Genomic DNA, 16,461 nt, shown 5'->3' on the forward strand with positions numbered 1-16,461 from the left:
CCCGAGCGCGGGGTCGTCTGGGAGTTGTAGTTCGCGGTCCCGTGGCGCTCGCACCGGGCGGATGTAGCCCGAGAAGGCGGGCGGAAGCCGGACGCCTAGGTGCGGGATTCCCTGTCGAGGCCGTGGGTCCGAAGCCCCGCTGGCTTAGGGGTGGTGGCCGGGACGCGGCAGGTGGCGCTGGCGGCTTTCGGGGGGCCCCAGTTCCCTTAGGGTGGACGTCAGGTGGGCGTCACCTCTGGCTTTTCCAGCATGCTTGGGCACCCGGCGGGCGGCAGCGGCCGCGGGGCCTAGGGATGATCTTCCCTGTCGCCCGCTGCGCTCTCCGCTGGCTGCAACGGCCGAGAGCCAGGACCTTGTCCCGCGCCGCCATGGAGGTGGCCTTGCGAGGCGTGCGGAAAATTCTCTGTGTGGCCGAGAAAAACGACGCGGCCAAGGGGATCGCCGACCTGCTGTCCAACGGTCGCATGAGGCGGGTAAGGAGGCGTATTTCCGATCAGCTGTGCGGGTGAGGGAGCTGTCCCGATCACCCAGCGGGACAGCGCGGCGAGCGCTGGGAATACAGACGGAGGCCGCTTCTCCCACTTCTGGGTCATTGCAGTGGCTTCCTGTCTTCTTTTCGGACTAGTAGGCATTTAAAAGTGAAGATGCTTCACCCATGTGCTTGAAAACCTTGGCTCCTCCTTGCGCACAGCCGCGGTTCCCAAACTAGTCTGATAATCGGTACTAGCTGGGACACTGGCTATTCTGTGGGTTTGGGGTGAGACCAGGGAAGGCTGTGTCTTAACAGTATTCCCTGTGGTTTGAAATTTTATTGGGAACCTCTGTTCACAGCACTTTAACTTGGCGGTCAAGCCCTGTCCGAGCATTCCCAGCTAACCTGGCTCTCCCCATCAACGGCGCATCCCCTGGGTTCTGCGGCCCCACTGGCTTTACAGTCTGTAAACGCGTATTAAGAGGGCAGTACTACCTAGGCTATGGGATTAGAGGGAACAGCTGCCCTATTCCCACTAGTACAAAGTCACTCCCGAGAGACAGGCAAGTAAGGGATGAAAATTTGTTCTGGACACACTGGAGGTGCAAAGGAAGGGAAAGGTAAAAGAATTTGTAAACGAGGTGGCATGGAGATAAGAACTGATCAGGAAAATCTGTCAAATAAAAGTGGATTGCGAAATGGTTTTCTGGAGGCAGAAAGCAGAAGTTCCCTGCTCTTTTCTTCTTTCAAGATCTCAAGGTCCTTAGACTTCCATTTCTAGCTCGTGGAGAGTGGGAGCAAGAGCTGGGGTTGTGTCTGTAGAGTTCAGACCTCTGGCCCCTCACAGGGAGAACTCTGATAGCTTTCTCCCTAACCTTTCACTATTCAAATTCTGGGCAGCCAAAGTAACTTTATAAAACACAAGTGTGACTCCAGTAATCTCCCACTTAAAACCCACATTGCTTATCTCAATTGACGCAGAACAAACATTTGATAAAAATTTAATCCCCTTCGTGATCTTACAGAATAGAAATCCTAAAGGAGCCACAAAGAACCATTGGTGCTAATAAATATGTTCAGCCAAGTTATGGGATACAAGATCAACGTACACAAATGAGTAGCAATGAACAATCTGGAAAGAAAATTAAAAAAAAACAATTCCATTTACAATAGCATTCAAAAGCACGCTGAAAACTGCGACCTTCTTTATCTGGGTAGTTTTTTTCATGGTTTTATTTTTATATTTAGAAAGATGCTTCTTAAAGAATTCTGTAGATTTAGTGGCAGCAGTATGGGAGTTCCTACAGATTACTTAGAGAAGGGACTTGTATTTTATTTATTTATTTATTTATTTTAGAGTGGACAGCACTGCAAAAAAAGATCACAAAAGCAGGGGCTCCTGGGTGACTCAGTTGATCGAGCATCTGACTCTTGATTTCTTTGGCTCAGGTCATGATCCCAGGGTCGTGGGATCGAGCCCCGCGTCAGGCTCCTGCGCTGAGCCTGGAGCTTGCTTGGGATTCTTTCTCTCTCCCTCTCTCTCTCTGCCCCTCTCCCCCGCTCACATGCTCTCTCTCTAAAATAAAAAGAGAAGGAGAGATCACAAAAGCTACATTCTTGATCTATCAACCGGGTGTTTTTTCTTTCCCCAGACTCCGAAACTGCTCTAAGTTTGGCGTATCCAGTTTCCCTGAGCACCTCACCCACACATGGGATCACACATAATTGTGTGCCACCCCAAAATGGGAATTACAGGGGGGCAAGTTTGAAATGTCAGGAAAGACATTTCACATCCTCGAGGCTACCACTGGTAGAGGAGACTGCCTGCCGGAGCTCTGGTTGTGGGATCACACACATGTTATCAGACAAGTTATTTACCTGGAGAGGATCAGAACGGTGGTTTTAGACTGTTCCCAAGAGACACAAGGGACAATGGATGTGCCCCTCAGGAGTCACTTGGGACTGGACTGGGGAAACGTACTTGTAAAAGTACTTTTTTTTTTTTTTTTTTTTTAACGTTTATTTATTTTTGAGACAGAAAGAGACAGAGCATGAACGGGGGAGGGTCAGAGAGAGGGAGACACAGAATCTGAAACAGGCTCCAGGCTCTGAGCTGTCAGCATAGAGCCCGACGCGGGGCTCGAACCCACGGACCGTGAGATCATGACCTGAGCCGATGTCGGCCGCCCAACCAACTGAGCCACCCAGGCGCCCCCCTGTAAAAGTACTTTTAATGCTGCTGTGGAGGACGGTGGGATCTATTCAGAGAGGGTCTGATTCGTCCATGCTCGCAGCTAAAGAATTGCTTTATAGACTGGCTTCCAGTGCTGACTGGGGCTTGTAGTGTTACTGGATTTTAGAGCCAGAGGAGCACTTAGAGGTAACTTTATTCAAAAATAAATTGATGTTCAGAAAGGCGAGTGATTTGCCTGTGCCCAGCAGTTTTACAGGCGCAGTCGTACAGCCAAAAAGTAGTAGAAGGATATGGGGAAGAGGGAGAAAGTGGGCAAGAGAATTCCGTCCTAATCCTTTCTCTGCCTCTAATTTGTGACTTGACCTTGGACTCGTCCAGGCTCATCTATTCGTCGTTATATTAGCTGACCTCAGGGTTACCTTCTGGCATAAAAACTCCATGGACTGTCCCAAGCATGTGCTCGTAACTGTTTTGAGGATCCTCTCGATAACTGGCCTTAGTAATTTAGCCTAGTTTTTATCTTTAGGAAATACTGTTATTTTTCAGCATGACCACTTGTCAAGGTTCTGCTTGATCTTTAGGCCGACGAGTCATTTGTTTTCAACGTAACTTATTTACTCTTGTTTTGTGTTATAGAGGGAAGGATTGTCTAAATTCAACAAGATCTATGAATTTGATTATCATCTGTACGGCCAGGTAGGTGCTATCATATTTCTGTCCTGCAGCTGAAGTGTGCTGTTAGATCCATGGGCCATTTTGGTGCATGTTCCTCGAGTTTTTAGTGATGGCTATAAAAATAGAAGTTGTTAACTACAGGTTGCCACTGAACTGCCTGTACCTTAAGAGTTATTTCAAGGGGCGCCCGGGTAGCTCAGTCGATTAAACGTCCGACGTCAGCTCAGGTCATGATCTTGTGGTTGGTGGGTTCGTGCCCCATGTCGGCCTCTGTGCTGACACCTCAGAGCCTAGAGCCTGCTTTGATTCTGTGTCTCCCTCTCTGCCCCTCCCCCACCCACACTGTGTGTGTGTGTGTGTGTGTGTGTGTGTGTGTGTATGTCTCTCTCGAAAATAAACATTAAAAAAAAAAAGTTATTTGATCAAGAAGAACGAGCCTGGCCATCATAGAAGAAGTCACTATCTTTCAAGAATAATTGTTAAGACCTAAAGATCTCTGGTTGCAAATGAGTATTTTGTAATTTATAAGGAAGTCTCTTTTTAATGAAGTATGGCCCCTTCTCTTTATAACAAGAAAGAAACCAAAACACAGTAGTTTGAGGAAACTTTAAATCCTATAAAAGGCATCACGGTGCTAGAATTAGAACGGTCGTTAGTTTGGTATTTGGCTTCAAAGAGATGCATTTATGTTCATTTCTCCCCAACTAGGTTTGGTTTTGTTTTGTTTATAGACTTAATTTTTTTAGAGCCATTTTAGGTTTTTGGAGCAAAATTGAGAGGGGGGTACAGAGATTTCCAATAGACCCCTGCCCCCACACATACACCCCCCCCCCCCCCACCATGATCAACATCAGATCACCAGAGTAATGCATTCTTTACCATCACAATTGTACCTACACTGACACATCATAATCACCCAAAGTCCCTAGTTTACATTAGGGTTCTCTCTCGGTGTTGTGCGTACCATGGGTTCGGACAAAAGTAGAACATACATCCGTCATTACAGTATCGTGCAGACTATTCCCACTGCCCTTAAAGTCCTCTGCACTCCATCTCTTCCTTCCTCCTCACCTCCCCTCAACCCTCGGCAACCCCTTTTTTCTCTTTAACAGAAGTTCCTCCCTTTTATTTGAATGATGCGGCAAAATATAATTGCCAAAAGACTAACTCGAATTTTGTTATCCTTCAGAATGTTACCATGATAATGACTTCAGTTTCTGGACATTTGCTGGCTCATGATTTCCAGATGCAGTTCCGCAAATGGTCAGTACAATGCCTGGGGGAAGAACTTTCTGATTATTACAGTAAGTTGTGAAATGCTGTCGGGATTTTGAGGCATGTTGATCTTACTGTATAACTTCTAATACCCAGATGACTGTCTTTGTCCATTCGGGCTGGTATAACAAAATGTCATCAACCGTGGGGGGGCTAATAAACAATAGAAATTGATTTTGCCTGGTTCTGGAGGCTGGAAGCAGGAGATCAGGGTACACGTAGACTGCTGATCTCTCACCATGTCCTCAGCTGATGGAAGGAGCGAGGGAGCTCTGTGCGTCTTCTTTTATCAGAGCATTAATCCCATTCATGAGGTACCACTCCCCTGACCTAATCGCCTCCCAGAGGCCCCACCTTCTAACGCCATCACATTGGTATTAAGATTCCAGCATGTGAATTTTGAGGGGACAAACACCATGGAGACCACGGCAGTGACCTAAGATTAACTGAATCATTGTGAATTTTTTTTTTTTTTTTTTAATTTTTTTTTTTTTCAACGTTTATTTATTTTTGGGACAGAGAGAGACAGAGCATGAACGGGGGAGGGGCAGAGAGAGAGGGAGACACAGAATCGGAAACAGGCTCCAGGCTCTGAGCCATCAGCCCAAAGCCTGACGCGGGGCTCGAACTCACGGACCGCGAGATCGTGACCTGGCTGAAGTCGGACGCTTAACCGACTGCGCCACCCAGGCGCCCCGAACCATTGTGAATTTTTACCGTGTGTTGAGAACAAATAACCACTTTGAAGTGTTATTTTCCTTAGAATAGCCAGACCTATTTCATGTAGTCGCTGTGTTACATTTATCCTATTGCAGACGTGCGTGAAAGGGCTCCAGAATTTCTTCTTAGCAGCTGCTGCTGTCACAGAAAGCAGAAAGTGCTTTGTGCAGAGGGTCATAGCCTTGCTTTTAATTCTCTGGCATTTTCACGTGGGACTTCTGTTGGGGATCCATCCGTGAGCTCACTGAGCAATTTTTTTCTTATAAAAATGGAGGACTTTCCATCCTGTGCTGAGGTTGGATGTTTTGTGTTTTCATCCTCTTTTCTAGGCACAGCTGCAATCCCCTTGTCCTGTTTGAAGCAGAAATTGAAAAGTACTGCCCAGAGAATTTTGTAGACATCAAGGTAGGATCTTTTGGAAGACATATAGCACTGGAGTTGAACAACTCCAGAGTGCAAAATAATTGAACTGTGATTTCTGTATTTTGAATGCATCAGAATTTAGAGATCACGTTTCCCACCAAACTTAGTGCCATAATTTTAAAAATTATTCCTACTCAGGGCACCTGGGTGGCTCAGTCGGTTAAGCGTCTGACTCTTGATTTCAGCTCAGGTCGTGATCTCATGGTTGGTGAGATCAAGCCCCAAGTCAGGTTCTGCACGGACAGCCTGCCTAGGATTCTCTTTCTCCCTCTCTCCCTCTGTTTCTCCCCCTCCCTGCCCCCTCAAAATAAATAAATAAACATTTAAAAATTCTTCCCACTCATCGTATAAATGAGGCCACTTATTTTTTATTTGTTTATTTTCAAAGATTTTAGTTTTATTTTTTATTTTTTAATTTTTTTAATTTTTTTTTTCAATGTTTATTTATTTTTGGGACAGAGAGAGACAGAGCATGAACGGGGGAGGGGCAGAGAGAGAGGGAGACACAGAATCGGAAACAGGCTCCAGGCTCTGAGCCATCAGCCCAGAGCCCGATGCGGGGCTCGAACTCACGGACCGCGAGATCGTGACCTGGCTGAAGTCGGACGCTTCACCGACTGCGCCACGCAGGCGCCCCAAAGATTTTAGTTTTAAATAACGTCTCCACCGATGGAGAAGTCACAACCCCAAGATCAAGAGTCACAAGCTGTACTGACTAAAAATAAGCCTTTTTATTAGTAGTGGTTGTTTAAATAAATCCTAGGAATAACACTGTTAAATAATTAATTCTAAGTGATGGATCACTAAATTCTATTCCCGAAACCAATACGACGCTATGTGTGAACTAATTAGAACCTAAGTAAAAAAAACTTGACACGTCGAACAAGTTAAAAAACATTAATCCTAGCTTCCATCCCAAATTAGCATGGAGAGACAACAAAGTGTAAGTGGTCACGTGACAGGCGAGTTATGCGTGCTCAGGGCACCTGTAGCAGTGGTCTGCTAGCTGGGAAACCTTCTTGGGGTGAAACTCAATTAGGGATCAGTTTCGTTTTTGACCAGGACGTGATCAGAACCACGAGAGTTACAAGTGTGTGTCAGAGCTGAGGTTTAGGTCTTGTCACACGAGGGCAGGTGCATTAAACCCTCCAACTTCTAGAAGCTCACTTTCGGGTCCGTGATTCTAAGCTGGAGGGTTGTAGTAGCAGCCTCGGCATCCTTACAGGTAGTAGGAGCAGTTTCCTCAGATCGCTCCCTCTCACCAAGGCGGCGCATCCCCATAACATCACTGATGTTCGGTTTGGTCACACGTCCTTAGCGTAGAGGTGTCACCTCATGGCGACTACACTCTCACCGCTCTTCCCTGGCTGGGAATTTCAGAAAACTCTGGAACGAGAGACCCGGCAGTGCCAGGCCCTGGTGATCTGGACCGACTGCGATAGAGAAGGGGAAAATATCGGGTTCGAGATTATCCACGTGTGCAGGGCTGGTAAGTGACGTGGCTTCCGGGTTTCCACACCCTGGGGCCACAGAAGTAGATGGTTCCCCTGTGTGAGTGGGTCAAGGCTGAGTTCCTCCTTACAGACTCTCCCCGCTGGATCCGTCAGGCCTCACCAGCAGTGTGTCCAGAGCAAGTTACTGAACCCACGGGAGCCTCAGCCTTCTGGAAAGTCAGGCCAGTCTGACACAGTTCCTAGGGTGGCACGAGGACTAAAAGAGTTACCGAGTGGCACAGACCCCGCAGCCCAGGGCTTGTTTCGCGTCAGGTCCAAGTAGATTGCCAGCTGCTTGAGAGCAGGGACTTCTTATCGTACCTTTTATAAGTATAGATTGAATATTTGCGAGAGAATGCATATGCCGTACGGACAGTACAAAGAGTAATTCTAGAATGTTGTTCATCTGCTGTATTCTTTGTATGCTGCCTGAATATTAATAAATACTCGCTGAGATGAATTTAAATGCCTTCAACGGGGCTAATGATTGCAGGTAACTTAGCGGAAGTGATGCACAGGTCATTCTCAGGCTTCAGAGAGTGGATAGTTTCTATTTTCCCTGAGTGTTTTTGTGTTGAAAGCTGTAACGACTGCTGGGAATTTAAGTACGTTAACTTTCAGGGACAGTGTGTATGTCCTATGTTATTTCCGTGCCAGGACATGAAATTCCCTTGTAGGACCTTCTAATTGACAACATTTTATTTTCCCCAAACGTCTGAGTGAGATTAGAATCTTGAGAGGCTCATAAGGAGAATAGCTGCAATTCACTTAAATAGCTAAAATTCACACCACTGTTACTTCTGACAAAACTAAGCTTAGCGGTTATAGCAAAGTTTCCTTCTTAGGTGGCTAGCATACTGTTAATTTCACCTAATCAGAAAATTGGGTGCCTCACAACATCTCGAAATGGCTTATCTTTCATTCAAGGTGGTTTAAGAAAAGCGAGCCCTTTATGATGGGAAGGCAGTGTGGTTTGACTTTGATCTTGGTGACTCTGTTCCACAGTGAAGCCCAGTCTGCCAGTGCTGAGAGCCCGTTTCTCTGAGATCACCCCCCGAGCCGTCCAGACGGCCTGTGAGAACCTGACCGAGCCCGATCCGAGAGTGAGCGATGCTGTGGACGTGAGGCAGGAGCTGGACCTGAGGATCGGTGAGCCACTGGCAAACTCCCCTGGGGGTCTGCGTGGCACATCGGGGGTCGGGTTATGAACCAAGAATGAGGCTTGTGTGTAGATACGTGCAGCTGGCTTTGATCTCACGGTCCACTGCTTTCTCCTTCCTTCCTTCCGTCCTCACTTCCTAGGAGCTGCCTTCACTAGGTTCCAGACCCTGAGGCTGCAGAGGATTTTTCCCGAGGTGTTAGCGGAGCAGCTGATCAGTTATGGCAGCTGCCAGTTCCCAACCCTGGGGTTCGTGGTAGAGAGGTTCAAAGCCATTCAGGCTTTTGTGCCAGAAATCTTCCACAAAATTAAAGGTATGGCCGGAGGAGTTGTTTACGGTGTAGAACCTAAGGGCCTGGGAAGAACCAGGAGCAAAAATGGCACTAATTAAATGAGTTTTTTAGTCTTGCTGCCCTTCGTCCCACCCCATTACGATGCTCAGAATCCACTTAGTTTCCTGAATGACCCATAATCCCAAAGCCATGTTTCCTATTCCTTTGGAATTTCAGTGCAACGTGCTTTCTTCTCTCTGTCCCATCATATGGCTTCTCTGAGTCATGGCCTTCCTATTTGTCCCCGATACAGTAACTCATGACCACAAAGATGGTGTCGTAGAATTCAACTGGAAAAGGCATCGCCTCTTTAACCACACAGCTTGTCTTGTCCTCTATCAGCTGTGCATGGAGGTAAGAGATATTTGGAATTTTAATGATCGAGGAAAACTGTTCTGGAAGTTCCCAGGCCACTCCTTCTGTGTTAGCAGAAGTGATCCTGTTCCCTTTTCCCACTGAACTGTAGCTTTCAGCTTGCATCTCAGAACCTCACTTTTAGGGAACCTGTAGGACAAACTCCATGAAAATGGTACTAAACAATAGGAAACCACAGGAGCTGCAGACCTTGTAGATAAAGGCAGAAATTTTAAGAAATACATAGCTGAAATCTCTCCCTAAAGTAGAATGCTGTTAGCAGAGGTCACTCAGGATCCTCTAGACCAGTCTGGAACAATAGAGTCCTAAAGCTGGAAGGGGTTTGGACAGCATCTGGTCCAGCTCCCTCTTCCCCCGGTTAGATGAGATCTAGAAAGATGAAAGTCACAAACGAGCAAGTTAACTTCATCCAGGGGCAAATGCCAGGAAGGAAAAGTAGGGGGAAGGAACAGAGACCAGCCTGGGGGGCAGGAAGGGGACCGTTCTAGGCATGGTGGTCACGGAAGGCCTCTCAGGGCCACATCTGAGTGAAGGCCAGAGTGATTAGCAGGAGACAGCCAGCCACAAGAGGGCCGGGGAGGGTGTGTGTGTGTGGGGGGGGGGGGGGTAGAGAACACGTGTCAGTAGAGAAGTAGAGAGAGCGGCACATCAGAGGACCGCAGGCCAGTCGGTGGCCGAGTTGCGACCCTCATACTGATCGTCCACCTTGTGGTGCTGCTGCTTTTCAGCCAGTACCTGACTGCTGGCTTTAACCTGGAGGCTGCACACAGTGGTGCCTGAGAGAAACTCTGAGATCTCTACTTTGATGAGTCACATGTGCTCCCGGCTGTAGCGCCCTGGCAGGCTTATTAATTGATTTGGTGAAGGGGGACCGATGACCGGTGAGCACCGGCTGCAGTGCCAGACACGCTTTATGTTACACTATCCTGTTTAGTCCTGATAGCGCCCGTGAGGGTGGCGATCCTGTCCCCGCCTCACAGATGAGGTGGGAGAGAGTGAAGTAATTTGTGCGCACTCTAGAGCCGGTAAGGGGCACAGCACAGCTAGCTTCTAGCATACCTGACTCTCCAGCTCCTTCCGGAGACCACCCTGCGTCCAGGAGTCACTCTGTCCACGGCTCTGCCCTTTGACCCTAGAGGTCACGGAACTACCTGGCACGTCTCTGACACTGCACATTTACCTGTTCGAGAGAAGGAAACACTCCTGTTCGCTGGGGTGCGGTGAAGATGGTCTCCACATTGGGTTTTCCAGCTTGTAGTGTACGATTTCTCCGATTTCTAACTTGGTATCATCCTGACATTTTAAAATGTAACACCATGCACGTGTAGGTAGGAAACAGTGCTTAGGAGATGCACAGGCTGTGGTGTTTCGCGGGCCTTGGAAGGCACGTTGGGGCTTGTAAAGTTGCCCCTCAAAGTCTTGGTTTGAGCGGGAAGGTGGTGAGGTCTCCACCACACCGCAGGCTTCGAGCCCATCTCGCTCGAGGTGCTGTCGTGGCTGGAGCAGGGGCCTCTGCTCGTGGTGAGTGTCCTCCAGAATGGTGAGCAAAGGCTACCGCAGGACAGCTAGAGAAGGTGCGCAAAGAGGTTAACGTGACCTCTGCTTTTTCTGGCTCTCTAGGATCCCAGGGCAACCGTGGTAGAGGTCAAGTCTAAGGCAAAGAGCAAGTGGAGGCCTCAAGCATTGGACACTGTGGTATGTTCCAGATGACTGCACCAGGCGCTCTGATTGCCTGGTGCTGGGACCAGGTTTCTACAGCAGACGGTGGCCGGTGGCACAAAGCATCACCCTTCACGAGGCCAAGCGGGAAAGCCCTTGGGGAGAACAGAAACCCCAAAACAGAGGCTGCTTAGTCTTTTCGTGCTTTTTTAAGTTAATAAATGCAACGTAGCTGCTTTGTGTGGGGTTTGGCAAACAGAAAGAGGAAGACACGTCCCCCGTCATCCTTACGTAATCTCTGATCCAATGTGAGCACCTCCTCTTCCTGTTTTTTCTCGTACACGTAATTTTTACATTGTTGTGATTAGGATAGCTTGTCTTTTTCCGCCTGGGCATTTTTCTTTAACGTGTGCCTAATCTATGTAAACGTTTTTTAAAATCTGTATTAAGAGCCTACCTTAGGACAGGGTTTCTCAACTTTTTAGACCCACGAAGAGCCACCCTGCTGGACACGAGTTGGACTTAACTACCTTAGGAGTGCCCCTTCCCAGTCACCACCAGTCAGGACAATTCAGGGTACAGTTGCCGTCAGGATTCACCCTGGAGGTTGAACATACGGAACAAACAGGCTAAGAAACGCGTGGGGATTGGTGGGCAGTGTGGTCTTTACCTTGGGCGTGGCCCAGTGTGTGTGTGTGTGTGTGTGTGTGGTGTGTGTGTGTGTGTGTGTGTGTGTGTGTGTGTATGTGCACGCGCGCATGCGCATGTGAGTGATTTGTAGGAATGACAAGGGGAGCATTACAGACCGATTGTGTAGGACAGGCATAAGTGTATTGGTCCTCACTGGTTAAATAGGCTTTGACATAGAGCCGCTGACATTGGTGGAATGTGACCAAGGGGAAGGACAATCGATGATCTCCCAGGAGTTTTTGAAGAATGGTATTCATCATCCAGAAGTTAGTAGGGCTCCAGTGGTTTTCCCAAAGTGTGGTTCCCAGACTGCCTGTATTAGAATCTGTGTATTGGCTTGCTGGTTAAAAAAAAAAAAAAAATGCAGATTTCTGGCCTCTGTCCCAGGACTCTTCTGTCAGAATCCCTAGTGCTCAGGGCCCGGGAATCTTTTCTCTTCCTAAGTGATTCTCGCTTCTGCCCATCAGAGCCTGAGAACCACTGGGTTGGAATCTGCCTCTGCCTGGCAGGCCCAGAAAGCTTTCTTTGCTACAGTCTTTCTCCCTCTGCGTGACAGCAGCTGGAGTGACAGTGGCCAGACATTTGTGAAGATGAGTTGTGTGGCTGTGTTGTGCCCTCTGACTCCCACACTGCACTCTAACTTGCCTATTGACACATTTAACAGGAGCTTGAGAAGCTGGCTTCTCGAAAGTTGAGAATAAATGCTAAAGAAACCATGAGGATTGCTGAAAAGCTCTACACTCAAGGGTAAATATTTGGGAATAGAATTTGGTGCATCTTTGTCAGGGTGAAGTATTTTATTTTGCTTCATTTTCTTTTAAAGATACTATTTTTAAGTAATCTGTATACCCAACATGGGGCTCAAACTCACAATCTGAGATCAAGAGTTACATGCTCCACCCACTGAGCCAGGGTGAAAATATTTTAGAGCTTATGGGTAAATACAGACTGTCTAGATATCACCTGAGCTCTGAAGTAGAATTTTGACATTGACTTTTCTGATAAGGAAAAGAGCCCGTTGAGTGAATTCACATCTCAGTGTTGACCTCTCAACAGTCCCCCCGCCAGGGCCTTGGCAGGTGGCAGACCACACCTTTAGTAGTCGTTTGCCATCATAAATCATCGCACTTCAGGGGTTGTGAACATCCCAGCACCATCCAGTGACGGTGTGGTCCATGCCGTGGACCGCTGTGGCAGCCACTCGCCACAGGTGACTATCAGGCACTTGAGATTTGGGTCGTGCGAATTGGGACATGCTGGAAGTGTAAAATGTGTGCTGGGTTTCGAAGACTTGTATGAAACAAAAGGATGTAAATGATCTCGTTAATACTGTTTAAGTGGCTAGTAAAAAATGGTAAATTACATGTAGGGTCCACATGATGGTTTGTTAGGCAGCATTACGCTTTCTATACCTGAAAAAAATTCGTAGGAGCACACTCTGTTGCTGCTCTCAAGGCCATGGGGGGTCACTGGCAGACCGTTCGGGCCAGGGCTGTGTCCGGCTACACAACGGCTGGCAGCCTGAGCCTACTGTCCCCGCCTGTGCTTCCCCTGTCATTTTTCTTGTGGCTTCTTGGGGCATCTCAGCAAGAGAGCCTGCTGTCTCTCACCCCATCAGGGGGTCCCATCTGAGAACTTTTGTCAACGTAGGTAAGCTAGGTTGCCTTCGGTTGCGTTGGCTAGCTCAGATGGGACATTGCAGGTGCCACCAGGTGCTTTCAATCGAATTCGGTTGTTTCTAGAGCAATTCTAGCAATTTCTTTTTCTATTCGTTTGCCTTTGTTTTAGGTACATCAGCTATCCTCGAACTGAGACAAACATCTTCCCCAAAGACTTAAACCTGACGGTGCTCGTAGAGCAGCAGACCCCGGATCCACGTTGGGGGGCCTTTGCCCAGAGCATTCTAGAACGGGGCGGCCCTACTCCACGCAATGGGAACAAGTCTGACCAAGCTCACCCTCCCATCCACCCCACCAAATACACTAGCAGCTTGCAGGTTGGTTTCCCTAACTACTGCCTCCTAGAACCCAGGGGGAGGTGAAGGGTTAGCGGCACTTGAATTTACTCTGTGGGCTCTTACTTGAGGAACTGAGTGATTTTGAAATCTCTCTCCATTTTAGCAAAGAGATGTCAGTGTCCGAATTCTGCTGCTTCAGTGTTCTGCTTGGTGTCCGTGAATCCCCGCCCCCAGAGCAGGCTCTGCTGTCCAGCCCACTTCCCGCTCTGTCAGACCCCCTGCAGCTTTGCCGAGCCCCCCACACGTGGACTAGGAGGTTCGCCTGCCCTGTGCCCTTGCACAGCCCCCACAGAGCCTCCCACAGAATGGCTTGGCCTTCTTGGCTCCTCGTTAACTGGAGGAATCCGGCCCCCATCCTCCCCAGACTCGATGGGTTTCCATTGCCATCCTGACACTTGGACGCTGTGACACCGGCCTCTTGTCTTTGGTCCGGTGGCTGCAGGGCTCTCGGGCAGCCCTGCCCTGCCGCGTGTCTTGCCTATTGTCCTTCCTCAGCTGGAGAATGAGCTCCAGGAGGGCCCTGAGGGCCAAGCTGGTTAGGCTTGTTTGACAGATGCAGGCTCGTTGCAGAGCTGAGCCACATTTGGTCCTTGTTTCCTTTTTTTATTAACACGCATTGTCCTCTGGCCCTAAATGTAATACAGGTCCATTTTAGTTTAGAAAATTCAAAAGAATACGAGGAAGAAAAAAATTTGCCATTTCCTCGTATGCCGAATTTTTTTTTTAATAGATGTTTGTTCATTTTTTTTTTTAATTTTTTTTTTTAACATTTATTTATTTTTGAGACAGAGAGAGACAGAGCATGAACGGGGGAGGGGCAGAGAGAGAGGGAGACACAGAATCGAAAGCAGGCTCCAGGCTCTGAGCCATCAGCCCAGAGCCCGACGCGGGGCTCGAACTCACGGACCGCGAGATCGTGACCTGGCTGAAGTCGGACACTCAACAGACTGAGCCACCCAGGCGCCCCGATGTTTGTTCATTTTTAAGAGAGAGTGTCTGAGCGAGGGAGGGGCAGAGAGAGGGGAAACAGAGGATCTGAAGCGGGCTCTGTGCTGACAGCAGAGAGCCCAGTGGGGGGCTCAAACTCAAACTGTGAGATCGTGACCTGAGCTGAAGTCAGACGCTCAATCAACTAAGCCACCCAGGTGCCCCTGAAATATTTTAAAGTATGATATTTAATGATTGCATAGATGTACCATAATTTCTTTTGCCAAATCTATTTTTTTGTTGTTTATTTATTTTTTTTTTTTTGAGAGAGAGAGAGAGAGAGAGAGAGGGAGGGCACACGTGCATAAGCGGGAGAGGGGCACAGAGAAAGAGAATCTGAAGCAAGTTTCAGGTTTCAAGCTGTTAGCGCAGAGCCCGACATGGGGCTTGAACCCACAAACCGCAAGGTCGTGACCTGAGCCAAAGTCGGATTGCCAGCCAACTGAGCCACCCTGCTCATCTGCAGGGTGCAAAATCACCCCTGCAGAAAGCACCCCTGCAAAACCTGTTTTTTAAGATTGCTTTCAACTTTCTGAGACATAATAACCATTGACCTTTGTGTAAATATCTGCGTGGACCTTTCGTTTCCTTTGGATCCATTCTTAGAATTATTGGCTATGAGTATGAGCATCTTACGGGCTTTGACAGATTGAGCCTCGCTCAGTCCTTGATTACTTCACTGGTAGAAAGTCCCATGAACCTTGTGAACGTGATGGTGTAGGGCTGCTGGCTGTAACTTTACTGTGTCTTCTATGCAAGGGATCCCTTATTAGTTTATTATGTTTTTACCTTGTCTCCTCCCTTGATGGGGTTTATGTCAAAAGAAGCACCTCTCAGTCTGGAAGGTAGGATGCCTTCCTTGTTTATCCTCACCTGATTAGGGTTGTGTCTAAGTCCACAGCACACAGCGAGTATGCCCAGCGCTCCATGCTGCTGCGGGGGCTACGGGAGCCACGTGCCCTGTTTCATGTGGAACTTTGGGCCGGAAGGTGGCCTCGGCCACATCAGACTACTGGTGGTGCTGCGATCCTTGAGAGGCTATCTTCTGGAGGGAGTTTCAGACCCTTTCTCTTTCTTCCTAGGGAGATGAGCAGCGACTGTATGAGTTCATCGTTCGTCATTTCCTGGCTTGCTGCTCCCAGGATGCTCAGGGGCAGGAGACCACTGTGGAGATCGACATCGCTCAGGAACGCTTCGTGGCCCACGGCCTCATGATTCTGGCCCGAAACTACCTGGATGTGTACCCATATGACCGCTGGAGTGACAAGGTACTAAAGCACAGGCCCGGTCAGAGGCCAGAGGCCACGTCTCACCCCGTGGGCCTCGGGGAAAGGGGAAGACAGCCATGTTCCCAACCCCAGTGCCGTCTGATGGAGCGGGGCCACGTTCTTTGAAATGGAAGTTGTCTTTTGCCTAAGTGCCACGCGGAATGATCTGACGCTTCTGCTGCTCTCTGTAGACCCTCCCCGTCTACGAGAGAGGCTCCCGCTTTCAGCCCAGCACTGTGGAGATGGTGGACGGAGAGACCAGTCCCCCCCAGCTGCTCACCGAAGCCGACCTCATCGCCCTCATGGAAAAGCACGGCATTGGTCAGTAGCTTGCTGTCCTGGTAGCTGGCGGCTCCGGCACACTCTGTACGGGCCAGGCACCGTGTCTCTTCTGGTCTTTGCCACAGCTCTAATGTGGCCATTATATTCTTCACCCCCTTTGTAGCTGAAGTGAGGGTTAGAGAGGTTAAGAACCTTGGTCTGAGTAAGTCCACACATGGTGCTCTTAACCACTGCTTTACAGCAGCCGAATGAGGACATCGATGTGTCCCAGGACTCGGGGGCGGTGCGCTGGGAGCACCCTGGCCAGGTCCTGTCCGTGGACTCAGGATATTTGGCCCACACAGGGATTTGCTTCTATTTTGAATAAGTTACCAACATTTAAGGCCTGAGAGATTCCACATAAAAAAATTCGTGTCTTCGTCTTGCGAGGTGTTGGGTCT

The 16,461-nt window shown here is 48.6% G+C and overlaps 1 protein-coding gene across 3 annotated transcripts in view; it reads left to right on the plus strand.

Moving 5' to 3' along the window:
- The window catches only part of TOP3A (DNA topoisomerase III alpha), a 27,185-nt gene continuing 10,724 nt past the window's right edge, over nt 1–16,461 (plus strand). Inside the window, exons 1-13 of one of the 3 annotated variants that reach the window (XM_045487574.1) lie at nt 1–473; nt 3,303–3,362; nt 4,531–4,604; nt 5,666–5,741; nt 7,140–7,248; nt 8,258–8,401; nt 8,555–8,725; nt 8,997–9,097; nt 10,739–10,813; nt 12,132–12,214; nt 13,256–13,463; nt 15,554–15,739; nt 15,931–16,060. In XM_045487574.1, coding sequence (XP_045343530.1) covers nt 294–473; nt 3,303–3,362; nt 4,531–4,604; nt 5,666–5,741; nt 7,140–7,248; nt 8,258–8,401; nt 8,555–8,725; nt 8,997–9,097; nt 10,739–10,813; nt 12,132–12,214; nt 13,256–13,463; nt 15,554–15,739; nt 15,931–16,060 — 1,597 coding nt within the window. In that variant the 5' untranslated portion in view covers nt 1–293. The remainder of the gene's footprint in view (nt 474–3,302; nt 3,363–4,530; nt 4,605–5,665; nt 5,742–7,139; nt 7,249–8,257; nt 8,402–8,554; nt 8,726–8,996; nt 9,098–10,738; nt 10,814–12,131; nt 12,215–13,255; nt 13,464–15,553; nt 15,740–15,930; nt 16,061–16,461) is intronic. The other 2 variants (XM_045487576.1, XM_045487575.1) reach the window with 2 other exon arrangements.

The sequence above is a fragment of the Leopardus geoffroyi genome, chromosome E1 (genome assembly GCF_018350155.1).
Source record: "Leopardus geoffroyi isolate Oge1 chromosome E1, O.geoffroyi_Oge1_pat1.0, whole genome shotgun sequence".
Lineage (NCBI taxonomy): Eukaryota > Metazoa > Chordata > Mammalia > Carnivora > Felidae > Leopardus > Leopardus geoffroyi.